General features: G+C 40.5%; 2 protein-coding genes across 2 annotated transcripts; one reads left to right on the top strand and one right to left on the bottom strand.

Moving 5' to 3' along the window:
• Window positions 1–8999: 8999 nt before the first annotated feature.
• On the bottom strand, window positions 9000–17838 carry LOC128741015 (zinc finger protein ZFP2-like). Its single transcript, XM_053836590.1, has 2 exons — window positions 16694–17838; window positions 9000–9477 (listed from the first exon to the last, which is right to left on the bottom strand). Exons 1-2 carry the CDS (start codon window positions 17836–17838, stop codon window positions 9000–9002), a joined length of 1623 nt encoding a protein of 540 aa, XP_053692565.1.
• A 3472-nt stretch (window positions 17839–21310) lies between these two features.
• On the top strand, window positions 21311–23281 carry LOC128741014 (kinesin light chain-like). Its single transcript, XM_053836589.1, has 2 exons — window positions 21311–21887; window positions 22416–23281. The coding sequence occupies exons 1-2, from the start codon at window positions 21311–21313 to the stop codon at window positions 23279–23281; spliced, it is 1443 nt and encodes a 480-aa protein (XP_053692564.1).
• The last annotated feature ends 3922 nt before the right edge of the window (window positions 23282–27203 follow it).

Here is a 27203-nt window from a genome sequence, read left to right as displayed (position 1 = left end):
CTTCTAACTGAAACGAAGTGGGCCTTGCTAGATACGTATTAGAAAATCGGTGTCAGAAGACAATTCAGAACCGGTGCACTTACCCTGGTGTGTTGCGAATCAATCAATCGGAAGAAGAGGATTTGCCCATTGACGACACCGGTTGAGTATTCATGATGCGTGCGCTTTCACAGGAATTTGTTCGATTGTTTTATGGTTATTATCGGCTGGAAATAAGATATTCCCGACGTACACGGCCGATTCGTTCTACACTGTTATTTAATACCGCGACTCGCAACTAAGAAGTAAACAATCGAAATGCTGCTACATCAATAACTGTAAATAAACCGTTGGTGAAGGTATGTTTCGCCAAACAGAATCATAACGATTTCCACCTTCCACGAACCTGACGCTATTAGTATAGTGAGTACGACCTTGCATGCAGCTATTTGCCTGCCGAAGGAATGAAGCTTCATTAGCACCGGTGCGTAAGCGAAATACCGTACAAATAGTGGTGGAAAGTGTCTGTTTACCAGCAGCGCAAAGTAAACAAATTCACTTCACTTGCATTATCTCGTCGATTTACTTGCGGAAACTTTACAAACTCTCATCCGATTTTTACGACCCCCGGCTGCTTGCTTGCTTGCTGGATGGTTTGGCGGCAATGATTCCTCTCGTCTACGGTCAGCCCATTCAGCCTTCCTCTTGGCACGGACGGTTTTGTTTTTCCGGACACAAATACGAGCTGTTTACGAGCAACACGTGTTTTCTGACCGGCGTTTGATGGTGGCACGTCTCGAAGCATTTTTTTCTGTCACTATCATATGGGGTGCGTTCTGTAAGTAACCAACATCCAAGTAACCGGGGACGCGGATGACTCATTAGCCACGTTCACGGTTTACTAATTTACTACTAATACTCTGAAATCGGACTGAAATTTTATTTGAAATTGAATTAGACTTAGAATTGGATTTGAAATTAAAGTTGAAATTTAACTTCAATCGAGCCTGAAATTAGAATTAAATTAGGCTTACAAGCAATACACTAAAAATCGCTTATTACGCGCCTATGTTTACACGAATTTCAGAATTTACGCGGTTTATTTTTACGTTTTTGATTTACGCAGAACGTGTCCTTCGTGTAAAAAGGTGTAAAAGGCTGGCATGCAAATAAAATTGACATTAGACGTTAAATTAGATTTGAACTTGGACTAATTTGGATGTGAAGTCTTACTTCAAACCGGACATGGACACGAAATTAGACAGGAAGTTTTACTCGAATTTAAAATTATCATTTGTCGTCTTATTCTTTCACGCATTTTACCTCTTCCTCTTGTTTTCCATTTTGTCTGTCCCGTTTTCTTGTTTCATTGTTCCGATTTTCTTCATTTCGTGTCCCGTTTTTTGTGACCTATTTTCCATTTGTTCTTTTGTTATTTTCCTTCTCATATTCCGTTTTTTTCTTTTTTCCTTTTTTTCTCGCTACCAGTTTTTGTCTTTTTCTCTAGTTCTCCTTTCCTTCTCTCAGTCTTTGTTTATTCCATTTTTCCTCTTTTCGATGCGTCATTTTTTCTGTCATGTTCTGTTTTTGGCTCCCTTTTTTCTCTTTCTTCTCCGGGTTTCCTTTTTTATATCCCATTATTTCATCTTTTTCTTTTCTTCTTTGTGTTCCCGATAGTACATATACCATCTTTCTCCTTTTACATTCCGTTTGACCTCTTTTTCACGTTTTCCTCGTTTCCACTTTCTCACCTTTTCCTCATCTTTTTCCTTACAATTTGACTAGCTTCGTTTTCATGTTTTCCATTCTTCCTCTTATTCCTTCTTTTCAGTCATGTTCTGTTTTTCTCCTGTTCATTTTTACAATTTGACTTGTTTCCTGTTTCGTTACTTTTCCTGTCCTTTTTCAGTTCAGTCAGTTGTTTCCTCTTTCTCTGTTCCTATTGTTTTATGCCCCGGTTTAGCTGTTTTACTGAGTTTTTCTCTGTTCCCATTTTCATCTTTTTTCTTCCATTTTATCCTCTTTTTCTGTCTTGTATTTTTTCATTTATTTTTGTCTGACTTTCGAATTTGTTGTCTTCTTTTTCCACTCCTTTTCTAACCCGTTTTACGTTTTCCATCAGACCATTCTTCCTCTGCCTTTCTGTCACGTTCCATTTTTCTTTTCCGTTTTAGCTCACCTCCAATTTTTTCCCTTTTTCTGTTTCTCCACGTTCATCTTCTATTCTATATTTTCTCCTTTTTGCCCCGTGTGAAACCTTTCCTATTCAGTTTATCCTCATGGTCTTTTTTGTTTTTTTTTTGTTTTTATCTTTACGACGAACGAGGAAAAAAGCAAGAGTGAAAAAGAACAAAAACTGGAAAGAAAAACGAAAAAACTCGTGATGCAAAATGAGAAAATAGTAAGAAAGACGAAAAAGGATGAGGCAAAACAGCTTTTCTTTGTTCTTTCTCGCTATTCTTCTTTTCCCTTATGATTACCCAACTAACAATTTGGGTTTCATTACACACTTATGATGGCATTTAAGACCAAAATTGGTCTTGAAGACCACGATAAGAGTACAATAAAACCTATATTGTTGCTTGGGTAGCCTTGTTGTCTCGTTTTCCTGCTCTGTTCCTATTATTTTCTCTTTTCTATCTCGTTTTTCGCCCTTTCTCTGAGTTTCCCTGTGTTCCCATTTTGGTCCTTTTTATCCCGTTTTTTCTCTTTTCCTTCTCTTAGTTTTTTTTCTCTTCCTCTCTGACTCGACCTCTTCCATCTCTTCTAATCCGTTTTTCGTTTTCCATCCGACCATTCTTCCTCTTATTATGTCCTGCTTTTTTTCTTCTGCTGTCCCATTTGTGTCCCATCGTGACCATACGGAACGCAAAAGGACAAACGGCGAATTGCGGCAGAAAAAAACAGAGCCAAAAATCTAAAAAAGGAAAAATTAAAAATAACACGACAAAACTTGAGAGCAGAAAAATTGAGAAACGAGAACAGAAAAAGACGAAAATGGAGAAAAATGAACAGGAGAAGGAAAACAGAACATGACTGAAAAGAAGGAATAAGAGGAAGATTGGAAAACATGAAAACGAAAAAATAACAGCGGACAGAAAAAAGAAACAGGAAAAGAAGAGTAAAGGGGGTAAAACGAAAAAAATAAAGGGAAGACGGGACAGAAAAAGGGAAAACGGTGCAGAAAACAAGAGAAACCAAACAGCGAGAGAGAGAGAGAGAGAGAGAGAGAGAGAGAGAGAGAGAGAGAGAGAGAAAGGAAACTGATGGAGGAATTGAGGAAAACGGATAAGAGGTGGGGTTGAGATAGGAAAAAATAGGAAAAACGGACCAAAGAAAAAGTGAATAGTAAAGAAAATAAAGTGTGATAGAAAAGAAGAAAAACGGACTAAAAGTCGGAATATTATGTTCTGTCACGTGGATTTTTTTTTTCAAATATTTTTTGTTTGTCAATTTTTAATGTTTTAATTTAAAATTGTCATGATAACATTTCCTGTTGTCATTTCCATTGGAAAACGGGTTATGAAAACCGAAAAAACTCGTAACAGAATGGGAGGGATGGGACATAAAAATTGAAAAAAAAAAGACAAAAAAAAACTGGAGACAAAAAGAGGGAAAACGTGGCAAAAATCGAAAAAGCTAAACAGAAAAAGATGAAGAACTGAAAAGAAAAGAAGAAAAATGAGAGAAAACAAGAAGAACCCTCAAGAAAACGAAAAAAGAACAAGCAAATTAAGATACACTGGACAGAAAAGAGTGAAAAATGAAACAAAGGGAGAAAATACGGGATAGAGAAGGAGTACATGCAGGAGGAGGAGAATGGTGCAACGAAAACAGAAGAATAGGACAGAAAGAAAAAAGAATGTAGAGAAAAATAAAAACAGAAGAGAAAAACGATAAAAAGGAAGAGAAAAACAGGAGAAAATGAATGTAATGAACGGAACAATTAAACGAAAAAAAACGAAAGACGAACGAACGAAAAACGAGATAGGAAAGGTGTTGAAAAGCAAAAAAAAACAAACGAGTTCGGAAAAAAAGAAAAGGGATAGACAAAGAACGAGATAGAAAAGAGGAAAAACGGAATGGAATCGAATAAAAACAAAGAAATAAAAAGAACAGCGAAAAACCGGGACTAATTTGGGACTAAGGGCGAAACATGGGACCGGAAAGAAGAGAAAAGGAAAAGCAAGCAGCAAAAAGAAAAAAACGAAAGAAAAAGGGAAAACGTGACAAGGAAAAGAAAAAGGAACAGAAAACTGAAGAAAACAAAAGTGGAAAAAACAATAACGAAAGAGATAAAAACCAATAGAAAAAATGAGAAAAAGAGATCAAAAGCCCTTTTTATAAATGGAACAAAAAACGGGAAAATAGGACAGAAGCAGAAGAAAAGGAAAACAGGAATATCTGAATTAAAGGAAAATGTAACAGAACAGGAAAATACGAAACACGGAGGATAGAAAAGGAAATCCAGAGAGGAAAGGGAAAGAGAAAAAGGGACCTAGAAACAGAATAAATACACAGCAAGGTTGAAAAAATGGGGCATCAAAAAGAGGAACATGGCACAGACGAAGACGATAAATATGAAGGAAAAAAGATAAAAAAGTTAGATAAATACAAAAACTAGTTTCGGGAAAAAGAGAAAAAGAGACGAGAAAAAACTAAAAACGGGAAAGAAAATAACATAAACTAGTAAAAATAAAAGGAAAATATAAAAAAAACTGGAGTAGAAAACGAAGAAAAACGGAAACAGGAATGAAACAGAAAACACTGGGAAAGGAAAACGTGAATAAAAGAGGAAAAACGCATGGTGAGTAGGAACAAAAAAGCGGAAAAATGAAACAAAAGTGGAAAAATAGGGCTGAAAAGGAGAAAAAGCAGAACAGAGGTAAAACGTGTGAGAGATTAAGACGAAAAATGTCAATTTTAATTTCGTCACACGTTTTGCGTCTTTTGTGTTCTCCAGTCCGGTTTTCCACTTTTTGCTTTATTTTTTCTAACATTTTCCTATCTCTCACTTTCCTTCTGTTTTAGCAGTTTTCCTCTCGTTTTCCATATTTTCGGTAAGGTTTTTCACACATTTTTTGTTTCTTTTTTCTTTCCCGCTTTCATCTTCTCTTTTCCCTTTTTCTCTTTTCCAGTTTTCATCTTTTTATCTCCTTTCTTTCTCGTTTTCCGATTTCGTTTGTCTTTTTGAGGCCCTATATTGCTGTCATGTTTATTCTGTTTTTGGCTCCCATTTTTCTTTTTCTTCTCCATTTGACCTTTTTCTTTAGTCCCTTTTTTCTGTTTTCTTTTTCTTTTTAGTTTAGTTCTTTTTAGTTAGTTCCCGTTATATGTCCACTCTTTTTTCTTTCATATTTCGGTTGACGATTTCTTTTTTTCCTCTCGCTACTCTTTTGTTCTCTTTCGATTTCCCTTGTTTTCTGTTCCGTATTCCATTTCGTTTCCCCTTTTTTCTCTTTCGTTTTCCGGGCAGAAAGCTGTTTACTCTTTCTCTGTTCTTTTTCCTTTTCTGTCCCGTTTTCACCCTTTTACTGAGTTCTGATTAGATCCTCTATTCCCTTTTTCGTCTCTTACCTTTCGTTTTTCCTAGTATTCAGGCTCCGTTTTTCCTCTTTTTCTATCTAGTTCCGTCCGTTTCCGTTTCCTCCATTCTTTCTTTTATTTGGGTTTCTGTTCCGTTCCTTACCATTTCACCATTTTCATGGTCCATTTTTTCTCCATTTCTATCTCATTTTTTCACGTTATTCACGTTTTCTCTATAGTTTTTTCTTCCTTTATGGTTCTTAAGGAGATATACCGTTTTCCTCCATTCTGTCAAGTTTTTCCTTCGTTTTCTTCTTTCATGCCAGTCAGAAAACAAAGACAGAAAAAGAAGGAATGGCGGAAGAAAAACGGATCAGGAAAGAAAAAAGCAGGGAAAATCAGGACTGAAAAGGGCGATGGGATAGGTAACAGGGGACAGTAAATAGGAAAAATAAGAGAGTGAAGGATATCGAGAAAAATAGTGTCGAAGGAAGACGAGACAAAAATGATAAAAACGTGACAGAAAAGGTTAGAAAATGGGAAAGAAAAACAACAGAAACCAGAACCAAACGAAGAATAACGAGAGAAAGAGAGAGAGAGAGAGAGAGAGAGAGGGATAGAGAATTTGAGGAAAATGGAAGAAGAGCTGGACATAATAGAAGAAGGAACGGAACAGATAAACGAAACAAACGAAGGGACCATAAAAACAAAAAAAGCGAAAAAGGAATAAAAGACAATTTACGAGACATGGATAGAGGAAAATGGGGGAAAAGCGGAAGAAAAACAGCGAAAAATGGAACAGTGAACCAATCGAACGAACAGAGAACAGAAAACGAAAAAGGAAAGAGAACAGAGAAAGAGAAAAAAACGGGAATAATTTGGAACTTAGGAAAGGAGCAAAACACGGGACAGGAAAAGAAAAGGAACAGAGAGAGAAAACAGCAAGCAGAAAAGGAGAAAACGAAATCTAAAAAGAGGGTAAATGGATTAAGCAAGGGAAAACGTAACAAAAAACAAGAGTCCAAAAAGGAAAAAGAATAGCTGGAGAGAAAAAAGAAAACCGATAGAGGAAACGAATAAGACGAGAAAAAAGAGATCACGGACGTTAATACAGGAAAACCAGGGAGGAATAAGGAAAAAGGGAGCCAAAACCAAAATAAAAATTCAGAAAAGATGGAAAAACGGGGCATCAGAAAGAGGAAAGGTGCAGATAAAGATGAAAAACGGGAAATAAATGAGATCAAAAAGAGTTACAAAATACGAAAACTGTAAACGAATAAAAAGAGAATAGGAGAAAAGAAAAAAACTGAAAGAAATAACAAAAAACTAGTGAAAACATGAGAAAAAAGTGATCAAAATAAGAAAAATTCGAGCAGCAAACGAAGAAAAACGGAAACAAGTATGAAACAGAAAACACGGGACAGAAAAAGGAAAACGAGACAAAAAGAGGAAAAACGGAAGGAAAGTGATAGCAAAAATCAAAAAAACAGCACAGAACAGGAGAAAAAATGGAACAAAAATGGAAAATAGGGATGGAACAGAGAAAAGGCAAAACAGAAAAGAGGTAAAGCGTGTAGGAAATTTAGAAAAAAAACTATGTCTATGACTTTTTATTTTCAAGTATAATTTCGTGTTCGGTTTAAAGTAAAATTTTACGTTCAAATCAATTCAAATTCAAGTCTAATTTAATGTCTAATGTTAAGTTCAATTGAATGTCCGATTTTGAGCTTAATTTCATGTCTATTTTCATTCCAAACCGTGGTCGGGCCCGTCGGTTGAACCACTCTATAATAAATTCAACAATTCCAAACCTAGACTCAATTGTAAGTCAAATTTTCGACTCTTATTTCAACTTCAATCTCAAGTACAATTCCAATTTCAACTCTAATTTCAATCTATGTCCAATTGCAATTCCAATTTATAGTTTAATTTCGATCTTAATTTCATATCCCATTCTAAATCTAATTCAAAATCAATTTCAAATAAAATATGAAATTCTGTTTTAGATCCGATTTCATGTCTGTTTCCAAGCAAAACTTCCAGTCCAAATCACTCACTCAAAATTTAAGTCCAATTAAATGCCCTAAGTCAAGTCCAATTTCAACTGTTATTTCTAGTTCAGTTGCAAATATAATTTCTGGTCCAATTTTAGCTTTAATTTTAAAATCATTTGCATCCGTAAGTTTGAAGTTTTTAACCAAATCGGACGGTATTTTTGTGTTTAGTAATAATAGATCCTACGAGTACTCCGTTTTTGCAAAGCCAAAATATTCTTCTGAAAGCTGGGGTACCCCATCAGCTTTAGGTTTATATCTGGGCACGCTAGTGGTTGCACTAAAGGAAGAAATTACAAAAAAGCCTGAAGCACAAACAGTTTCTCAAGTATTCTTCTGGTGTTTACAACCCTTTCACTGCTGTTGATGTAATGCAGGCGAACATTTTCAATTAATGTTAATCACCAATTAATGGAAGTGTTAAAATTGCCCCAAGCACCATTCCTTTGATTTTCTTTTCAATTTAATCTCTCAGTGATATTCATCTATTCAGAAGTCTCATAGGTTTTTTTCTTCTTAAGCCCCAGTCCCGTGTGGCATTCAGCTGCAATTACACGCATCAAACAAAGTCCCGTTGGCTCCGGGCGAACTGGCCTGCAACTACCTACAGGTGCTACCCAAGTGACCTTACGCTGAATCCAATCGTGCCAACAATGGGATTTTAATCTCGGTTTTGTTCGGATTAAGAAGGAAAAAACAATTAATTGCTCGAACTCTTACCGGTGGCCGGTGGTGTGCCACTCCACTTTGGTATGCGCCAAGCCATCGATTTCGATCGATGAAAAGCAAGCAGGAAGAAAGGCTCCAGCAATAATAATCGGAGCTGGTGCCACCCAAGGGCCCGGCCTGATCTCTGCTGGTCAGCACTTACTATACACGCAACAACAGAAGCCGAGGTCATTCGTTCCAATCAGCTCGTCAGCCGTCGTCTGTGGCCGTGGTCCCTCTGCCAACCAAACTCAGAAAATACAGGAGAGAAAGATTACCGAGTACGGTGCTCGCGAACTACCACCGCAGCTCAACGGACAAACGAAGGAAGGAAACGAGGATAGTCAAAACAAAAAAAAAAGCAGAAATAAAACCCAGGTTAATCAACTTTCACGGAATAGAAAAGCAATTTATTATGAATATCAAGTAAATGATGAGCCAGTCAAATGGAGGCGAATAGAACAGAATCAAGGTGAAAGAAACAAAAGAAGAAAAAATGACTAGAACAAATTCGAGCTTAAAATTAAAAGGGAGGCAAGCAAAACGAGCGAAAAGAAAAGATCGGAGAAACTTTTTTCTTTTCCTAATTCGTCTCCCCCGTCGGTGTATTTTCTGGAGCGCGATCCCCAAACACCTATCGACGGGGAATGCTTGTAAAACTAAGGAGACAGAGAGAACGCGCGCGCGAGAGATCCCCAAGCATCTATAATTTACCAATATTTTAAACTGCAATTACTCCGACTGCAACGGTTCGTAATTAGGCGGCGGCAGCGTCTTCCATCGAAGATCGTCTGCTGATGCCGGCTGACGGGGCTGCCGTGCCGACAACGACGACGACGATTGGGAAGATTTCAGCCCGATCCCGACATCAGTCAGCAGGAAGCTCTCGAAGGTGGCCAGCCGCCGACGAAGCTCGCCGATGTAGTCAACCGCACGTTTAAGGGTTTTCACTTTCGAGACTCGCTTGGACGAGGATCGGGTCGCTGGCACCATCTGGCGCAGTCTAGTGAAAGCTTCGTTCACCAGGCGGACACGCACCCGTTCCCGCTGGTTGCGCCGTTCGATGATGTTGGTGTGATGCCGGCGGTTGCGGGCGGTCTTGTTGGAAGCTTTCGTCGCTGATGGTGACGATGATGATGATGATGGTGATGGCGGTGTGTAGTCTAGTGGGTTGGATCGGAAAATAGGAAAACCATTAACATGAATGTGACTGAAAATGATAATTAATGAATAATGCAATTTTTAGAAGAATTTTTATTAATAAATGTGGTACAATTCGTTCAGTTGAATTATCAGCCATCCATTTCATTCCTAAAATTTTATTTATTTACGATTTATTTATTTAGACTAATACTGTGCCCTAAAGATATTTGAATTAATTAAAACTGTCTTGAAATTACGCTTAATTATTCCTCTGGACAAATTGAAGTCAAAACCTTCTACAATTCTATTAAAAATCAGTGGCGACTCGTGGTGGTTTAGCTTACCTGTTCAACCAGCGAAAAATACAAATTAATACGCAGCTTTTTTTATTATCGAAATTCTATATTTTATTCATAAAACAAACATTAGGGGTATTCACGTAGTGCTTGCTATGTTGCGTAAACGGTGTATTTCGTGTATATGCTGCCGCAATTCGCATAGCAGTTCCGGTTTCTATGGAAGCGGGAGAGTAGCGGCAGTATAAATACGCAATACTCCGTATACGCAACATAACAAGCGCTACGTGAATACCCCTATTATTTAAATAACAACGGAATACGGCGGTTTACTTTACCAGCAAACTCGTCTCTGAATTTTAACTACGAACCTAAGACTTTCCGTTCAATTTACCTATTGAACCAAATTCAAGAATAACCACCACACGCACCACAAGCAATATGCGTAAGTTGTTCAATGCTAAAGATGAATGAGTTAATGAGAAATTTTGCATACCATCCCCTTCGTACCAATACATTGTTCCTGGTGCTAATCTCTAAAGCAACGTTCAAGCGTCGTATTGAACGTTTTGCTCATTAGCTTCGTGACTAGATAAAATGGAATCAAAGCGCAGGCCATAGGGATATGTGGTAGTAAGTTGTTCAATGCTGAAGATGAACGAGTAATGAGACAATAATGCGCCCGCGCTTTCGAGTAAAAGCTGTTTCACATTCTCTTTTTATCTCCTTCGTACCCAGAATCAACACCAGGAATAATGTGTTGGTATATGCTTGTGCATTGAGATCAAAGCAACGTTCAAACGTCGTGTTGAACGGTTTGCTCAGCAGCTTCGTAAACTAAACTAATAATTTACCTAAAGAAACTGACTAAAGAACTGACAAGTAACTCATTTTCAGTTCATCGAAACCAAGTGCGCATGAATCTCGATGAAACCTTCTGAATCTTTTGCTCGAAAACTTGCGAAGTATCAGTCGATCAACGCGACTGAAAATAATGACTGCAAGCAAACGGCAACAAATATCATCGTATCATCACGAAATCAATCCGTGCTGCCTAACGAAAACACCAGGCGATCAAATTTGTATCGTACAGTTCATAAAATCGCCTAAATGTTGAACTCGAAAAAATATTGTTCGAACTTTTCCTAGCAACTTTGAACAGAGTCACGCACAACAATCATCGTTGAGCAAATCAGGTTTAATGATGACAGGAGGCCGCGAGTGACTGAGCTCCAGTGTCTTTTCTTTAGTCAGTTTCTTTAAATTTACCGAATTATTCGTATTGCATATGCGTCGGTTCAAACGAAATCATGAACTAGTGATGAAAAAAAATTTTGTCGAGTTGACTTTTGTTGCCTGTCCTATGAACAGGTTGAACATGCGGACGAGTCGCCACTGTTAAAAATCCTGAGAAGCCCAACGGTACTGCCGTGTATGTCGCGATTCGTCCGTCTTGCGGTAAGTTGCAGAAACTCCTGACTTCGCAGAGTTCTTGGTTGAACCGGCTGGACCAGCAGCCGAATACTGCTGAGCAATGCTGAACACTCTGTTCTAGCAGTCAGGACATAAAACACGTGTATAGCTCGGGGAACATTTCGACGTACAACTAGAATGTCCGAATTCAACAGTTAGCAACAACTATCCTTCCATGGAAGGCGTCGAACCTCAATTTTGGTAATGTGAATTGAATTCCAAATATGACAGTAATAATCAAGAGATGAGCGCATCAGTGCGCAGTACGTATAAAAACTTCAGGCAATACAGGTTACTGAAATCCTTAGCGATCCGGAGCATGACGCCTAGATTTCTAGAGGCCTTCCCGATTATACAGTAAAGATTTGTATAACGCGGTGGGTGGTGATGTATGCCCATCTCAGCTGTTCATTAACCAATAAAGTTGATTTTTGGTACAGCGCGGACTCGATTATCCGGGTGTTCACTTTTATTTTAGGCCCGGATATCCCGGATAAAATGTACTATACTTTATATTCATATGGACCCGAATGACTAAAAGGTCCTTAATAAAACAATCATCATCATCATACCCGGATAATCCGTTTCCGTTTGCAGCACGAGGTGGGGCAGTTAGAGCCAAGTCTGTCCAAGACTGAGAGAAGGTGGTTGTGATAATGATGAAAGAGTCCGTGCGGACAACACTAGCGTCATAATGTGTTGATGATGATGAATTAATGAGTAGGAAGAAGAGATGACAGAACTTGATTCTATGCAGACAGACCCGAATGTACTTATCTTGATCGTTTCCTTCCTTTTGTTTATCCGCTTCTCTGCCTGTGTCAGTCTTGTTGTACGTCGTAATAACTTAGGGCCCACGTTGACTTCACGTCGTCCGCTCCAATGTCTTCAACCTATAGCTGATCCCTCGATACCCCCCACGACAACGTGGGAAGCAACGACAGAGATCAGACAAGGAAAAAGAAAAGGGGGAAGTTTTAGTTAACATGTTAATTGCAATTGTCGGGTTAGTAATATCATGAGGATTCTAAAATTCTGTCTGCCCAAATCTTAAGCTGCTACTAACTCTTCGCTAGGAAGGACGCTACTCATCTCTCTAACTACCCATGTCATCACGGTCGGCAACCCAGCCCTATTCAACCACCTACGCTCATTAAAAGCCACAGCCGCTTCTTTACATGCCATCATTGTAGTATTGTAGCTTCTTCTTCTTCAGCAGCATAGAGCCGGGGTGGCTCGTGCTGTTTCAAGCACTCGTCTCCATTCAACTCGGTCTTGGGCCGCTCGTCGCCAAATTACTAGTCGTCTCAGAAGTCGCAAATCGCTTTCGACCTGGTCGAGCCATCGTGCACGTTGGGCTCCCCTGTTCCTGGTGCCGGTGGGGTTGTTGAAGAGGACTATTTTCGTCGCAATGTCGTCCGGCGTCCTCACGACCCACCGGCCCGGCCCACCTCAGCCTACTAACTTTCGCTAGATGTACGATGGGAGTCTCACCAAGCAGTGCCTGTAGCTCGTGATTCATACGCCTCCGCCACTCTCCGCTTTTAGTTTGTACTCCGCCAAATATCGTCAGCAGCACTTTCAGCTCGAACACGGCAAGGGCGCGTATGTCCTCCGTGAGCAGCGTCACGGCTTCAAGTCTATAAAGAACTACCGGTCTAATAAGAGTTTTGTACATTGTACAGCTTCGTGCGGCGGCGTACGTTTCCTGATCGCAGCGTTTTACGAAGGGCAAAGTAGGTCCGATTTCCCGCTTGGATGCGCCGCTGGATCTCCTTACTAGTGTTGTTGTCCCCGGTCACAAGCGATCCCAAATACACGAACTCCTCTACCACTTCTAGTTCGTCGCCGTCAACGGTTACCGTCCGTGGGAGGCGCGCATTTGTTTCCTTTGAGCCTCTTCCTTTCATGTACTTGGTCTTCGACGCATTTATTTTTAGCCCAATTCTCCTAGACTCCGCTTTCAGTCTGGCGTAGATTGCCTCCGCCGTCGCAAAGTTCCTGGCAATGATATCGAAGTCATCTGCAAAGCCTAGAAGTTGGCTACTCTTGGTAAAAATCGTGCCTCGCGTTTCGATGCCCGCTCGTCGGGTCACCCCCTCAAGTCGATGTTGAACAGCATGCAGGATAAACCGTCACCTTGTCTCAACCCTCGCTGCGTTTCGAAAGGACTCGAGATTGTCCCAGTGATGCGTACGAAACGCATCACTCGATCCAATGTAGCTCTGATTAGCCGCATCAGTTTGTCCGGCAAACCGTGTTCGTGCATTATCTGCCATAGCTTGTCTCGATCAACTGTATCGTATGCTGCTTTGAAATCAATAAAGATGTGATGCGTGGCCACGTTGTACTTCCGACCTTTCTGCAAGATCTGTCGGATAGTAAAAATTTGGCCCGCAGTTGCGCGAGACCCCATGAAACCCATCTGATAATTCGCCTGATAACAGGATATGGGAGAGTACCTTGTAGGCGGCGTTTGCTAGCGTTATACCACGATAGTTGCAGCAGTCTAGCCGATCACCCTTTTTGTAGATGGGACAAGCCACTCCTTCCATCCATTCCTCCGGTTGCTTTTCCTCCTCCCAAATCCTCGAAATAACCCAGTGTAGAGCCTTTGCAAGCGTTTCTCCGCCATGTTTATAAAGCTCTGCCGGTAGGCGGTCCTTCCCAGCGGCTTTATTGGTCTTCAGCAGCCCGATTTCTCATTTGACTTCTTGGAGATCAGGTGCTAGGACATTACTATCTTCTATGGGTGCTACATTCGCCAGAGTTAAATACAAGTAATCAGGAAGCGTGCCGTTCTCGTCATTGTACCAAACAAGGCGGAGTTGATTGTAGTCCGGGCACACGAAGACAGTGTCATCTTGAGGGGCGCTACTGCAGAGTTCACGGACAGTGCTAATGCGTTCTTCAATAAGATCAACTGACCGGCTTTTGTCGGGAGGGATGTAAAAATTGCACATCAGGAAACGATTACCCCGTATCGTAGCGGAACACAACCTGGTCCAGCCTATTACCGTTACATGTGTCAATACGGGAATAACCATGTCGCTTGGAAACAGCAATCAGCGCACCATCAAAACTACGCTTATCTCTGTTAACATTGAATCACACAACGGAAAACATTGAATGCAGTGAATTGATGCTGTTATTTACCCCAGTCCTCGTTAGCATAATCAAGTCGTAGTTGCAGTCAACAGTCGCCAGAAAGATATCGTCAAGTTTGGTCCTTAATCCTCTTACATTCTGATAATAAAACCAGAAAGCGTCGTCGGTAGCGTCACTATTTCTGCTGAATCACTTCCGGTGATGTATCGTGCGTTGGTGTCAATTTCACAGCTGGGGGTCTCCGAAATTTTCTAGTACAATCATACTCAAACTCGCGGAATACAATACCTTTTGGCCAAAATCGCATTTCACTTTAGAGCGGGGTCGAGACCGACTTTGAACCCACCCCAGAGGGGTCCATTCCTTGAGGCAATCCTGCCGGCATGTGAAATGTTTGCAAACAGACACCATTCAGGGATATTCGGAATTCTCTGCCAGATAGATAGCTTCCGCTGATGATCATGATTAGAAACATCGGAAAATTGAACACCAGGTCGTTGTGCCACACATTTTCGAGTACCTTTTCGATATCCAACAGCGCCATTATGGTCGATTCGGATATTGACTTGTTCCGCTGGATTATGTTGGTAACTCAATGGAGTTGATGGATGGTGGGCCTACTCTTGCGGAACCCAGACTGCTCCTCCAGGAAGACACCATTCTCATCAGCGAACGAAAGAATCCGATTTCTCAAACAGCTTAGAGAGTATGCAGAGAGCAAGCTCAACATCATGATCTTGGATGACTTCGGCTAATTTCCACATAAGGGAAGTAGCCAAGTTCTCAGCACCTGTTGAACAGGTTTACTGCAAAGGTAAATGAGCCGTAGCTCAAGTGGTTAAGCTCCCTGTTAAACGATCAGGTCTTCGTCTTCTACCAGCCGGGAGCCGGGGTGGCTCTCTTACCGTATCAAGAATTCCTCTCCCCTGTCGCACGGTCGTCGTCAATTCGTTGAGCATCGTGAAACACGCAAGTCGGGTTCAACCTGGCCGAGCTGTCTAGCACGTTGGGATCCTCTATTCCTGGTGCCGGTGAGGTTCTTGAAGATATGGATTTCACTGCACAGTCGCCCGGCATCTTTGCGACGGGGCCGGCCCACCGTAGTCTCGAAACTAGCGCCAGGTGTACGATAGGAATCTTTCCAAGACCGTAAAATTCCATCGCCTGAGCCCCCAGACGAGACAAGAAGAGGGATAGGCTTTGGCCTCCTCTATGAGCATCTTAGTCATGGATCAGAATGGTTTTAAATGCGGCGAAATTTGTTGGAGATTCTATTGCAACTGTTTGTTTTTTAGCTCTCGAATCTGCTCTTGGATAACCCTACAAAAATTTACTGTTTATTGGCGCCGGTTTGCATTGCGCAACCTCATCAGATGTTTGGTGGTGGAATCTCGGATCGTACGGCAACGGCAAACGCTCGCTGTATCCAGAGTCTGTTCGGAATCGATGCTGTGATCAACGAGACGTTAGAACTTGACTCACTTGGAATGATGGTAGTTTCTTCAGGGTCGACTGTCTACCGTATCGGTAGAGGTAGCAAGCTTCAACATAACCGGGTAGTGGTTGGAGGATAGTTCTTCAAAGACTTCTGGTACTGCGGAGATGGCCAAAAGCAAAGCAAAGCCTAGGTGCTATATTCCGTTATCGAAACTTGACCTTCGGTTTTTTATCAGAGATCAGAGAGCAAGCGTTCCAGTGAACTATGGAGAGGGCTTCACAGTCCATATCTGCTGATGATAGAGAGTACAGCTTGGTGCTGCTCAGCTAAAGTTTTACAGCAACGCTTAATGGCGATTGCTTCCGAGCTGAGTTGGCCAAGCTCTTCCGTCGTGAGACGGGCAATGGCGGCCGCCCTGGAGACAACCCCGGCATAAGACAGCCCAGCCGCGGTGGTAGAACCCAGATCTGGTAGGGTAGCTGCAAAAGCGAGGTGGTGCTGGGTTGAACGGGAGTAGAATTTTCACCTGCTCGAACTGTTTCAGGCTGAAACACCTGAGTTTTATACTCACAAGACAAGACATTAGTTCCGAACATTAGTTTTCACTATCAATTGAATCCAATCTTATACTAATCATCATACAATTGTTACATCTTTTATGAATCGATTGATATACAAACGCATGCCAAAGGACTGTGAGACTTCGCTAACGGTTTGCGAATTTCTACCACAATGTTAGATTATCACAATTTCTCGTACATAGTGCATGTACGATTTACGAGTTTTTACACAGCAAAATGTCATGGCTTTGTATAAAAGCCTTTAGGTTCGATTTTTCTCTTTCGTATGAATCAGTTCATGGCGCATCCTATTGGTGGAGTCTGCAAATGCTGCATCGCAGTGTCTACGGTAGCAAAGGAAAATAATTCCAGTTGAGGAAAAATCCCAAACAAAACACGGTTGCTTACCTGCACGGGTATGGTCGCTCTCCTGTATGCGTTCGCATATGGTAAGTCAGCTTGTTCTTTACCCGAAAACCCTTATTGCAGACATCACACACGTACGGCAGCCGGCCTTCGTGAGCCAGCAGGTGCGCATGTAGAATCTTATTTTGTTTGAAGGCTTTCCCACAAAGATTACAAATAAATCGCGGAATAGCCGCATGCTTTCTCATGTGATCCTTAAGCTGCTGCGCAGTGTAGAATCGTTTGGGACACACTTCGCACGGCACATTTCGCTCGTTCCGATGAATCCGTTCGTGTAGTATCAGATCACTTGGACTGTGAAACTTTTCGCCGCACATCGAACACTGGTGACGTTTGGGTAGATACTTTCGTATCCGGTGCTGCTGCAGACCCTTCTCGGTCGAGAAATGCTTGTGGCAGATATCGCATCCTATCGGTCGCTCCTGGTTGAACCCGATATCGGCTTCAATTTTGTTAAACTTATGAACCGTTTGAGCGTGCTGCATCAGTAGCTCGTCGGTAGGAAAGGAACAGTTACAATTTATTGCACAGCACAATTTACCTAGCGTGGCTTTGACTTCGTCAGTGACGATATTTGCTTTCTTATCATGATTCTGAGCATGGGTTCGACGTTTAACCGAGTTCACGAGCCGCATTTGACACAGTCTACATTCATACACCACCATTCGTTGAACTTTCTCGCGATGTTCCTTGATCGCTCGCCGGGTTAGGTAGCCTCGGAAGCATATTTTACAGAAATGCGTTTTAACCGAAATTGGTGGGGGATTCCTGCGGTGCGCTGTTTCGCCATGTTCCATCAACGCACTCCAGGTAGAGTAGCTTTTAAAGCAAGCACAACACAGCACGTGACCGGCGGGTATTTCAACGCGGTCGAAAGTTTTCGATTCGAGTTCGTCCATCACATCGGATCCGACGGTTGGCTTTGGTTTCGGTTTTCGTCCTTGCTTTCTTTTGCGCGGATTGTGTGAAGAGGTGTCGTCCAAGTATCTGTCAGAATACAACGGATTATCCGAACAGTCACTTTCGGATTTCATTCGCTCATCTTGCTCCGGAATGTGGTCCGGGCGGAGTACGTATTGTTCTTCATTAAGAATTGCGGGTTCAATTTTGAATACCTTTTTGAACATTCTACGTAGGAGTTTGTCAGTTTCTCGGACTTTTTTAATAAAGCAAACATAGCTGCTAAGTTGTTTGAAGCATTCGTCACATATCAAGCTTGGAAGCAATCTATCTTCTGCGATCTAAAATGGTTAATAAATCGTTTGCATAATTTTCGCTTTATTTTTCAAATTGCGGTCAACTGAAACTCAGGTTGGCTGACTTTCGATTTTTTTTAAACAGCCTGTATAGGCAGTATACAGTTTCAGTTTTGCCCCGCAGTACTCTCAGGTACGTTTTTATGTTTATTTACCTGTACCGATGTGCACTCAGCAACAACACAGGCGATTGTTGTTTCCTCAAAAGGACTAAAAATTGACACCGCATCTATGGCACTTTGCATACACGTTCGACAGACATCGGCTAGATTTTGTTTTTCGTCCATTATTGACATGTTTTTAAAGGTTTTTAACTTAAACTTACGCAAACATCGCTTTTTCTTGGATCACGAAAAGTGTTTATGTTTTTATTTGAAGATTTTTTTTTTATAATTTACATTGACACTGACAGCATTGACACGAACCGGGAAACTCCCAATAAAAAATTTGGACCAATGCTTTTTTACGCAAGTATCGACGAAATAGGGTTTTTAATCGATTAATCAATCGACGGTGAAATACTATTTATTACAATACAACGGCTGCTTGTCAATCGCATTAGGGTGGTTTTTGGTCATTTTGGTAATGTTAGGTCGACAAAAGTTCCTTTTGAGGATTCAAGCTAATCGAGACCTTGGAAATGGATTATCTTTGCTTTTCAAATGACTACCAAAACCGCCCCCAGTACGCCAATCATGTTTTTTTGGCCGACACCGTGACGACGACGTGTACGGCAACAGTGAAGCAGGTAGAAGTGCACACTGAAAAGAGCAGGTCATTTATTGTTTGAGATCCGTTGGGATCCAACATCGCGAACCCATCATTAGACGGATATTGTTAAACTCTATCTGATAGTGTATTCTGTGTTGGTGACACATGAAAGACCAAAAGATACCTGTCCAAAAACTATCTACAATCAGTAGAGGTCACATTATGTTACTTCCCAATCTGCTTACCGACAGCACGTTAGTTTTAACTACCTCTTCTTACGAGGCCTTATACTCCTAAGCACTGAAAACTGAGTTCGAAAATTCGTCATAGTGAAGTTAGGGTCCATAAATCTAATAAAGAAAACCAAAATGTCCACTATCAGTCCAGCACAATGGAGTGCTTGGCGAAATAAGCAAAAAGTTAAAAAGTTCGAACAGTATGACCAAATTTATCGTCGCTTTCTGGAAAATTCGGAAAGCGATTGCAGTGATAAGGATGAAACCGCTCTAGAAATTCCAGATAAGGTATTAGAAAAGGCGTCGGGAGTGGAAACATTAGGCGCGAATCATCCAACCCCGGTAGTGACTCCTAACAACTCGGCCGTACGGTATGGCAAGCCTGATAAAGTTGAAGACACGCTGGAAACCCGAGAAAATGAATTAGGAAACAATATCAACCGGTCGTTGCAAAAGTATCTAACAGCCTAGCATTGCTTTGCCGAAATCAGACAAACTTAATAATAAAATGAATAAAAAAAATCTCGTTATTCAAGAAAAAATTTTCAGTTCTGGGCAACTTCGCGCAAACCAGCTACATATTAGGGATAGTATACTAACTATATTTTGTCTACAAAAAGTCAAATTTTCACCATCGTCAGCATGAACGTCACTTGATATTGCTAAATGCAAGGAAAATTGGACCATCCATAGTGCGAAATCGCTCATAAAAATGCTACATTAGCTCCAATAGTTTCGATCTCTTCGGCGCACTTATTGCTAGGAATGTAACGAAAAAGTGCGCCGAAGATACCGAAACGATTTAATCGAAAATTTCCTTGCAATTAGCAATGTTATAGAATAAAATATATGGCTCGAAAGTTTCTCCTAATTCAAACTTATTAATAGTAAAACAGTGCGCCAGATTCAAGTGTATTCCATTTGAAATATAGCTGGAATCGCATATGAAAATCTCAGTACAGAATCAGTATGTATTTCACTTCAAAGTGATGTTAAAAAAATATAAACCAAAGTTGTTTTTCGAAGATTCATGTAGGGTATGTTGCTACATCGTCGTAATTGCCTATTCCCGTCCTATTCAACACAAATTATTAAAAATATCAGCATTTTTATGACACACAATGCAAAACTAGTTATTCCCTAATATTTTAATTAGTTGTCTATCATACGCGATCAATCAAAGTGAGCTGAGATCTATTTAAATGCTTTTTATCATTAAAGAAGTCCTACCATCCAAATTTCCAACGTTTTTTTTCGTGCGACGAAGAAGACAATGTCGACTAATCGTGTTAATTTCTGTCATTCATAAATGAAAATAACTCACGCAAGGCATTGTCGTTATTCTACAGCCAAGAAAACTTGCCTAACCTGCAGAAATTTTGTAAAATAACATTTGTCATGCAGTCCTACACAAATACATGCACGTTAGCTTCGTAAACATTGTTGTGATTTTTAGCACGGACGATGAAAAATTTTGATGGACGGATTTTAAAACGGTACGACGAATTTTAGAAATAAAGTCAGTTGCGTAATTTCAATAATAAGCTTCAATAATCGCTTTTCAGTGATTTCAAAGTTCACGGATTGGAAGGTAAGTGTGTTTTAGTCAAATCAGCACAAGAACTTTTGGAGTATTCATTAAATACATCCAACAAATGATGAAAATTAGAATGACTTTACTTACTACGACGGGAATTAGAAAAAAACCCTACAGCGGGCTCACTTAAAATGAAACCGAGACTTCAGAATCTGGTAAGAAACGTTCTTGAAATCGCAATGATTTACTAGAAATGCTTTAATAGAACGTTCAGTTTAGCTTCAGTGCATTTTCACTGGAAAGTTGTACATATGTACTTAAATTTAATCACCTACTATGGTAAAATAAATTTCCAAGATCTCAATCACCGAGATTTCGTAAATCCATGAACCTCATAGCCAGGCAGAATAGGCATGCATTCATGAAGATCGGTATTTTGCTTTACCGAGATTGTACTTCGAATTAGTGTGTATGCGACAGTGGATTGTTGGTAGACCAGTGATTAAAACATACCAAGCATACTACCTATCAATAGAGATTGCTGACATTTATCCTACGCACACTTCGTCGCGTATACGTATAGGCGATTTGTATTCATCGCGAATTTTTTTTTCCATAGCGAAATCGTTTCTCGATGCACACTCACACCACTAATACAGTCACACACTATCAACACTTATGAGCCTATGAGCTTCTCAAAGCGTTACCTACCAATGTGTTTACCGACAGCACGTTAACTCTTTTACCTCCAAGCGTTAAAAACTTCTAAGTATCGATGTAATTGCTAAGATTTGCTTCAGTTTGAAAGCTCTGTTCTGGAAAGTGAGTATCTTAAGTGTTATTAGGAAAAAAAACCGAAATGACCAGCCCCAATCCAGCACAGCGGAATGTTTGGCAAAACAAGCAGAAAGCTAAAAAATTTACTAAATACGATCAAAATCGTTCTCTGGGGAATGTGAAAATTTATAGTGACGAGTCGGACAGTGAAGTGCCAGCGGTTGATAAAACTTCGACTCGTGCCGGCGTTTGGCGCAATAAGCAAAACCTAGGGCGCCGATCTCTGCAGAATGTGAAAAGTTACAGCGACGAATCGGATGACGAACTGCCCATGCTTGAACCGGACCCAAACCAATTGCCTACTCAGGCGAATGTTGTGGTAAGAGAGGAAACGTCGGGCAAACGTCAGACAGCCGTGCTAGCGACTTCCAACGAACTTGCCGTTCAGCATAACAACCATGATAAAGATGAAGCCGTGCTGGAAATCGAAGAAAATTCACTTTGCCAAAATCAGACATCCTCCGAAGAGCTTGCTACACAAGCGAATACTGGATATAAAACTTCCGATAATTTAGGACCATTACATAATTTAGTCCTGGAGTATGTTGCGCAAGGATGGTATGACGTAGCAGCAATGCTCTGTGAACAGACTTTAGAAGGTACGGAAAAAACCAGGGCGCGTGATCATTCGGATGTGATGAGTACGACGAACTTATTGGCCTTAGTATACGCTAGGCAACAAAAGCATGAAGAAGCAGTAAACTTATTGACTGATGCATCAGTGTTACAAGAAAAACCATTGGACGAGACTCATCCAGCTACCCTTAATCTGGTGGAATTGAATGTCAAACGTGATAACGATGAAGACGCTACGGAAATCCGAGAAAATCAAGATTTTGCAGAAAAGTCTAACAGTGAAGCATTGGTTTGTCAAAGTCAGGCAATCTATGAAGAAGTTGCTGCTCCCGCGAATGCTGGATACGAAAGCGCTAGTAGTTTAGAATCATTGAACAATTCAGATGTACTGCACGCTTCACAAGCAGCTAATTTATTAAGTGATGATGGTGGCAAAAATGAAGATGCTAAAATTTCTACTCAATTAGAATCATTCTATAATTCAGTTATGGAATATGTTTCACAGGGATTTCCTGCAGATGCGGTTTCACTGTGCAAACAGACTTTGCAAGAGCTAGAAAAAACCAATGGACGTGATCATTCGGATGTAGCGTCCGTGTTGACCGTCATGGCATTAATATACAGAAGCCAGAATAAACATGAAGAGGCAGCAAATTTATTAAATGATGCAGTAATGATACGAGAGAAAACTGTGGGCGAGAACCATCCAACCATGGTTGCGGCCGTTAATAATCTTGCCGTCCTGTATGGCGAGCAAGGTAAATACGAAATCGCTGAACCACTCTTTGAGAGAGCTCTGAAAATTCAAGAAAATACACTGGGAAAAGCTCATCCGTACATTGCAAAACTGCATAATAACTTAGCATTGCTTTGTAAAAAACAGACAACATTTGAATATGTAGAATCGTGCTACCAACAATCGATGGAAATGTTCGAGATGAAACTTGACCAAGATGATCCGATTGTTACTGAAACTGAACACGACTTGGCAAGCTGCTATTTGAAACAAGGAAAATACAAGGAAGCCGAAATCTTGTACAAACAGTTCTTAACGCAGGTTCACGAAAGAGCATTTGGCACCATTAATGACGATAACAAACCAATTTGGCAAGTGGCAGAGGAGAGGGAAGAAAATAAGCTAAAAAATGGTGATTGGGGAAAAGCTACCGAAGAAGATCCTTTAACCGTTGCCACGGCGCTTAAGAACTTGGGAGCCCTATATAGAATACAAGGAAAGTACGAAGCTGCCGATACTTTGGAGGACTGCGTCTTGCGGAGCAAGCCAGAAGCACTGGATTCAGTAGAAGAATCGACAATGGAGACGACAACGGAGGGAATTGCCGATGAAAATAGACTTTTCCAAATGAAAGTCACCGATAACTCCAATACAGGAACTCGGCAAATAAGAACTATGTAATCATTAATTTTATACTAAGCTTTTTTTTTTTTATAAACAATGAAGTGCAAATTTTTTGATACCGGTAGAAATAAAATGGTTTTTGGGATTTAAATTTTATTAGTTTTATATATCATTCCTTCAATAAGAACAATGCGTTGCTGAAATATATTGTTTAAATATATGCTCAGAGGTATAACAGCTTAAACTATTATAATTATAACTTCTATCCCTACTCCCTACCTCCTCATAAAACCAGGCGGAATACGAACAACCTTAGCAGAAATCGGACAACCTACTCTGGTGGAAACTGAGGTAGTACTTTTGAGAACGCTGAGTGTAGCAACGAACGAGGAATAGCCTTGTCAGCCTTCAGTTTCTGTTTTATGGCGGCTCTCGATGGTTTGACGATTCCTCAACCAAGTGAGTGAGTACTCAAGGTTAGGAGCGACTCACGACTGCGTTTGCGTTTGCGAGTGAGTGGCTGAATTAAAATATCGACTCAAATATCGCAGTAACTATCGCGGCATAACGCTAGTGCTTACTTACTTTACTTACAGAGAACAGACAATTATGTTCATATAAAATATCACGCAAATGATGTGTAAGCTTTTAAACAAGACGCTAGCGACATCTCTCTTAGGGTGCACCAGTTACCCGATATTCATGTTGCCAAATTTATTATATATTCTCGTCATAGTCTACATATTCGGAATACTGGCAACTCTTATGTTAGTTACTGTAGCAACCCAGCAACGGTTGTAGCAACGGATCGATTTTGTTTATGTTATTTGTTGAACACGGCTAAACATTGAAAACAGAAACGAAATCGTATTTCAATTTGCTGTTATTTTAATAAGTAAGACAAATATGCATCGTATTTAGTGTTTTTCCGTATTGTATTGTACCATTTCATCATTACATGCAGCAAAACCCCACCGCGGTGGTATAAGCAGTGGACTTTTCTTCTTTGAACCAGAAGTGGACTTTTGAATCTTTGAACACCGAAAACCCTCTACCACTTCATAGAAAGAAATTCGCCGGTGGTGGCGCGTTTGCCTTTGATTCATTGATCACGGAGATGGCGGCCGCTGAAATCGTGGCCTGTATGCCAATGGTTCCATCACTTTTCAAATTCGTAATCGAAATCAAGGATTTAAAAGGAAGTAGTCAAATATTGCTATTTTTGATTAACATTTATTTTAAGTGCGATGAATTGGGTAAATAATACGTTAGTTGCTGTAGCAACTATTAAATGCTTTGGTGAAAATACGACGTAAGCTTTGATATGCGTTGACAGACATTAACAAGAAAAGCCCATTCTGTTAGTGATGTGAGCGCCATGTAACGGGAGCATTACCACTTATTTTCAAAATGGCGGCTGAGCTTTTACACACGTGGCGGGTTTAAGATGAATGTCTGTTCTCTGTGCTTTACTTTAGCAGCCGAGAGCCGGGGAGACTCTTGCCGTATCAAGAATTCCTCTCCATTGTACTCGGTTCTGGGCTACTCGCCGCCAATTCGTTGCGCGTCTCGACACACGCAAGGCGACACAGAGGCACAGAGAACGGGCATCAAAACGAGAGGAACGATTTTCACTCTAGGAGGATTGGGTTGAAAATAAATGCGTTGAAGAGGCTCAAGAAAAAACAAATGAATGTTTCCCACGGGACGTACTAGGAGTTGTAGTCTGTAGTTGTAGTTGTAGTTGTAACTTACTTCCTGGTATGTTTTTGGATTACTTCATTGGTTATGGAGCAATTTCTGGCAGTAACTTTCCCGCAGCCACAAAAGTTTCGACCAAATTTCTGGACGTGATAAGTGTGAAGAGAGCAGTGCAGAGCGACATCGCAACATTAGCGAAAATTTCGCTAATCGCTAAATGTAAATTACCCAAAAATTACTACATTTTTGTTTGAGCATAGTATATGGCACAAATAACTGTCGACAATTGATAATTTTTGGACAAATATGCGTATTTTTCATGTAGGAAACTGGTGATGTATCCACCTATGTGCCACCAATCGTAACAATCGATTGTGTATCAGAAATAGTTTGACAGCGATATTAATTTATTTTTAGCAGCTGTGACGAAAACAGTCAAGCAACTACACTCGGTGCTTTGTTCGCACAGCAAACTGGAGGTCGGAGTGAAGAAGTTGGACATTGTGAGGCACTTTGTGCCTGCCAGATTTAACTGAGCCGGCACATACAACATCCTCTTCCTTCTAGAGACAGGCTAAAGTGCAGTAGAAGCTGAAAAGGGTAATCGAGAGCAAGATGCTCTCCGCTTTCCATGCCTTGGGGGTCGGGGTCGGAACCAAACAGCGAAGAAGAACCTCGCCGAAATGAACATTTTTGTTTGGACGCGTCCGTCATGGTCGGCCATATCTGAACATCAGGCTGGCTGAAGGTGCTGGTGAAAAACATCTTTTCGGCGAAGGATGACGAGACCTACTTGATATTTGACAGCAACGAGTGGCAAAGCACTGGGTACATTACGTCTGTTCGGAATTGGAACTAACGACAAACAATCTCTGTAAATCGACTCTTTAGCCGATCAAAGATTAATGTTTCCCTTCTATCCTTCCTATCCAACCTCCTCTTCCTTCTATCAACCGCTCTACTCTTCTGCTTTTCCTCTTTACGGTTACGGTTATACGAATTCCACGGTAGCACGTATAAACCTAACCTCCACTTCACAGCTCGTACTTCTTCAATCTTTATTTAATAACACTTTTGACGTAGGACTACGTCTTACGGCAAGTTTTGAGATAGGGTGTCATTCCAAAAAATCGAAAAATGCGAGCGTCACGAAAAATGAAAGGTTTTGAGTGCTAATAGCTCAGCGGTTTTCCGATCGATTTTCAATATTCTTACACCAATCGATCGGAAAATCTTCTAAGAATTGACCCAAATGAAGAAAAGTATGGATTCTTGATGTTGAACTATTGAAAAATTGAAAATAATGAACCTATGTTTTACCAGAATTCTCGCTTCGTGATTGGTTGGAAGATTCTTTACGATGATCTAAGCCTATACCAATTTGATATCTGTGCTTGGGAAGTAAGGCAAAACAAGTGACGAAGTTGCCTCATTTCAACAATATTTCTTAACACCGCGGTTAAACCTAGACCATTTTGATGTCCTTGATTGGGAAGTACGTCAGAAAGAGTGACAAAACCCCCTCGTGCCAACAGATTTCTTACGAACGCGATTAAACCTAGTCCAATTTGATGTCTGTGTTAGGGAAGTGTGCCAGAAAAAATGACACAAGTTCGTTCTCCCAACAGATCGCAAATTCTTTACTGCGAGACGATTAAACCTCGGCAAATTTGATATGTGTTGGAAAAATGTGCTACTACTGTAGTGTTCAGTTATAATATGACTCTGTATGAATACGCATGCTTGCCGTTTCATTAGAAGTGTAGTGAAAAGTTGTGCTGTTGATAAAATGGGATTGAATTGGTAAAATCCCTTCAACGTGGGGAACCATGGGTAATAAAAACAATCTTTAATTTCTGTAAGGTAGCAGGAAAGCAATAGTTTGTGTTCTTGATTTTGTTAAATTGTTTCCAAATTGCACATAGAAATAACTCTGAAATCTTTTGAGGATTGAACGTATGCACTGTTACTGCTTTAATAAATGTTACATACAACGCATGTAGCATGTATATATGTTGCATATAGCATGTATACGTGCAGAATCGAATGATTACAAGCATGGATACATGCTACTATCACTACAAAGAGGCTTACGTAGTCCTGCGTCACCTATATATGCGGTCGTGTGTTGTACACAGCCCCTCTGATTTTAGATCTAATAATATGTACTAAGCTTCCTTTCACTATCTTTTCTTTAATCAAATTATCAAAAAATGCTCAACGCCCACTTCTATTCTGTCTTCTTTCTTGTTACCTTTTTTTTTGATCTTCTACTATC

This window comes from Sabethes cyaneus, chromosome 3 (genome assembly GCF_943734655.1).
Source record: "Sabethes cyaneus chromosome 3, idSabCyanKW18_F2, whole genome shotgun sequence".
In the NCBI taxonomy this organism is placed as follows: Eukaryota; Metazoa; Arthropoda; class Insecta; order Diptera; family Culicidae; genus Sabethes; species Sabethes cyaneus.
The sequence above is the reverse complement of the archived record's forward strand: the minus strand, read 5'-3'. Positions and strand labels throughout refer to the sequence as shown.

Bases quoted from the DNA above. Each gene is read 5' to 3' on its own strand.
- LOC128741015 (XM_053836590.1), bottom strand. From the start codon at position 17,838: ATGTTCAAAAAGGTATTCAAAATTGAACCCGCAATTCTTAATGAAGAA. The intron at 9,478-16,693 runs GTAAGCAACCGT...TATCATTTTCAG, and splicing joins GAGCGACCATACCCGTGCAG to TCACATTCATGTTAATGGTT.
- LOC128741014 (XM_053836589.1), top strand. From the start codon at position 21,311: ATGACCAGCCCCAATCCAGCACAGCGGAATGTTTGGCAAAACAAGCAG. The intron at 21,888-22,415 runs GTACGGAAAAAA...AGACTTTGCAAG, and splicing joins CTGTGAACAGACTTTAGAAG to AGCTAGAAAAAACCAATGGA.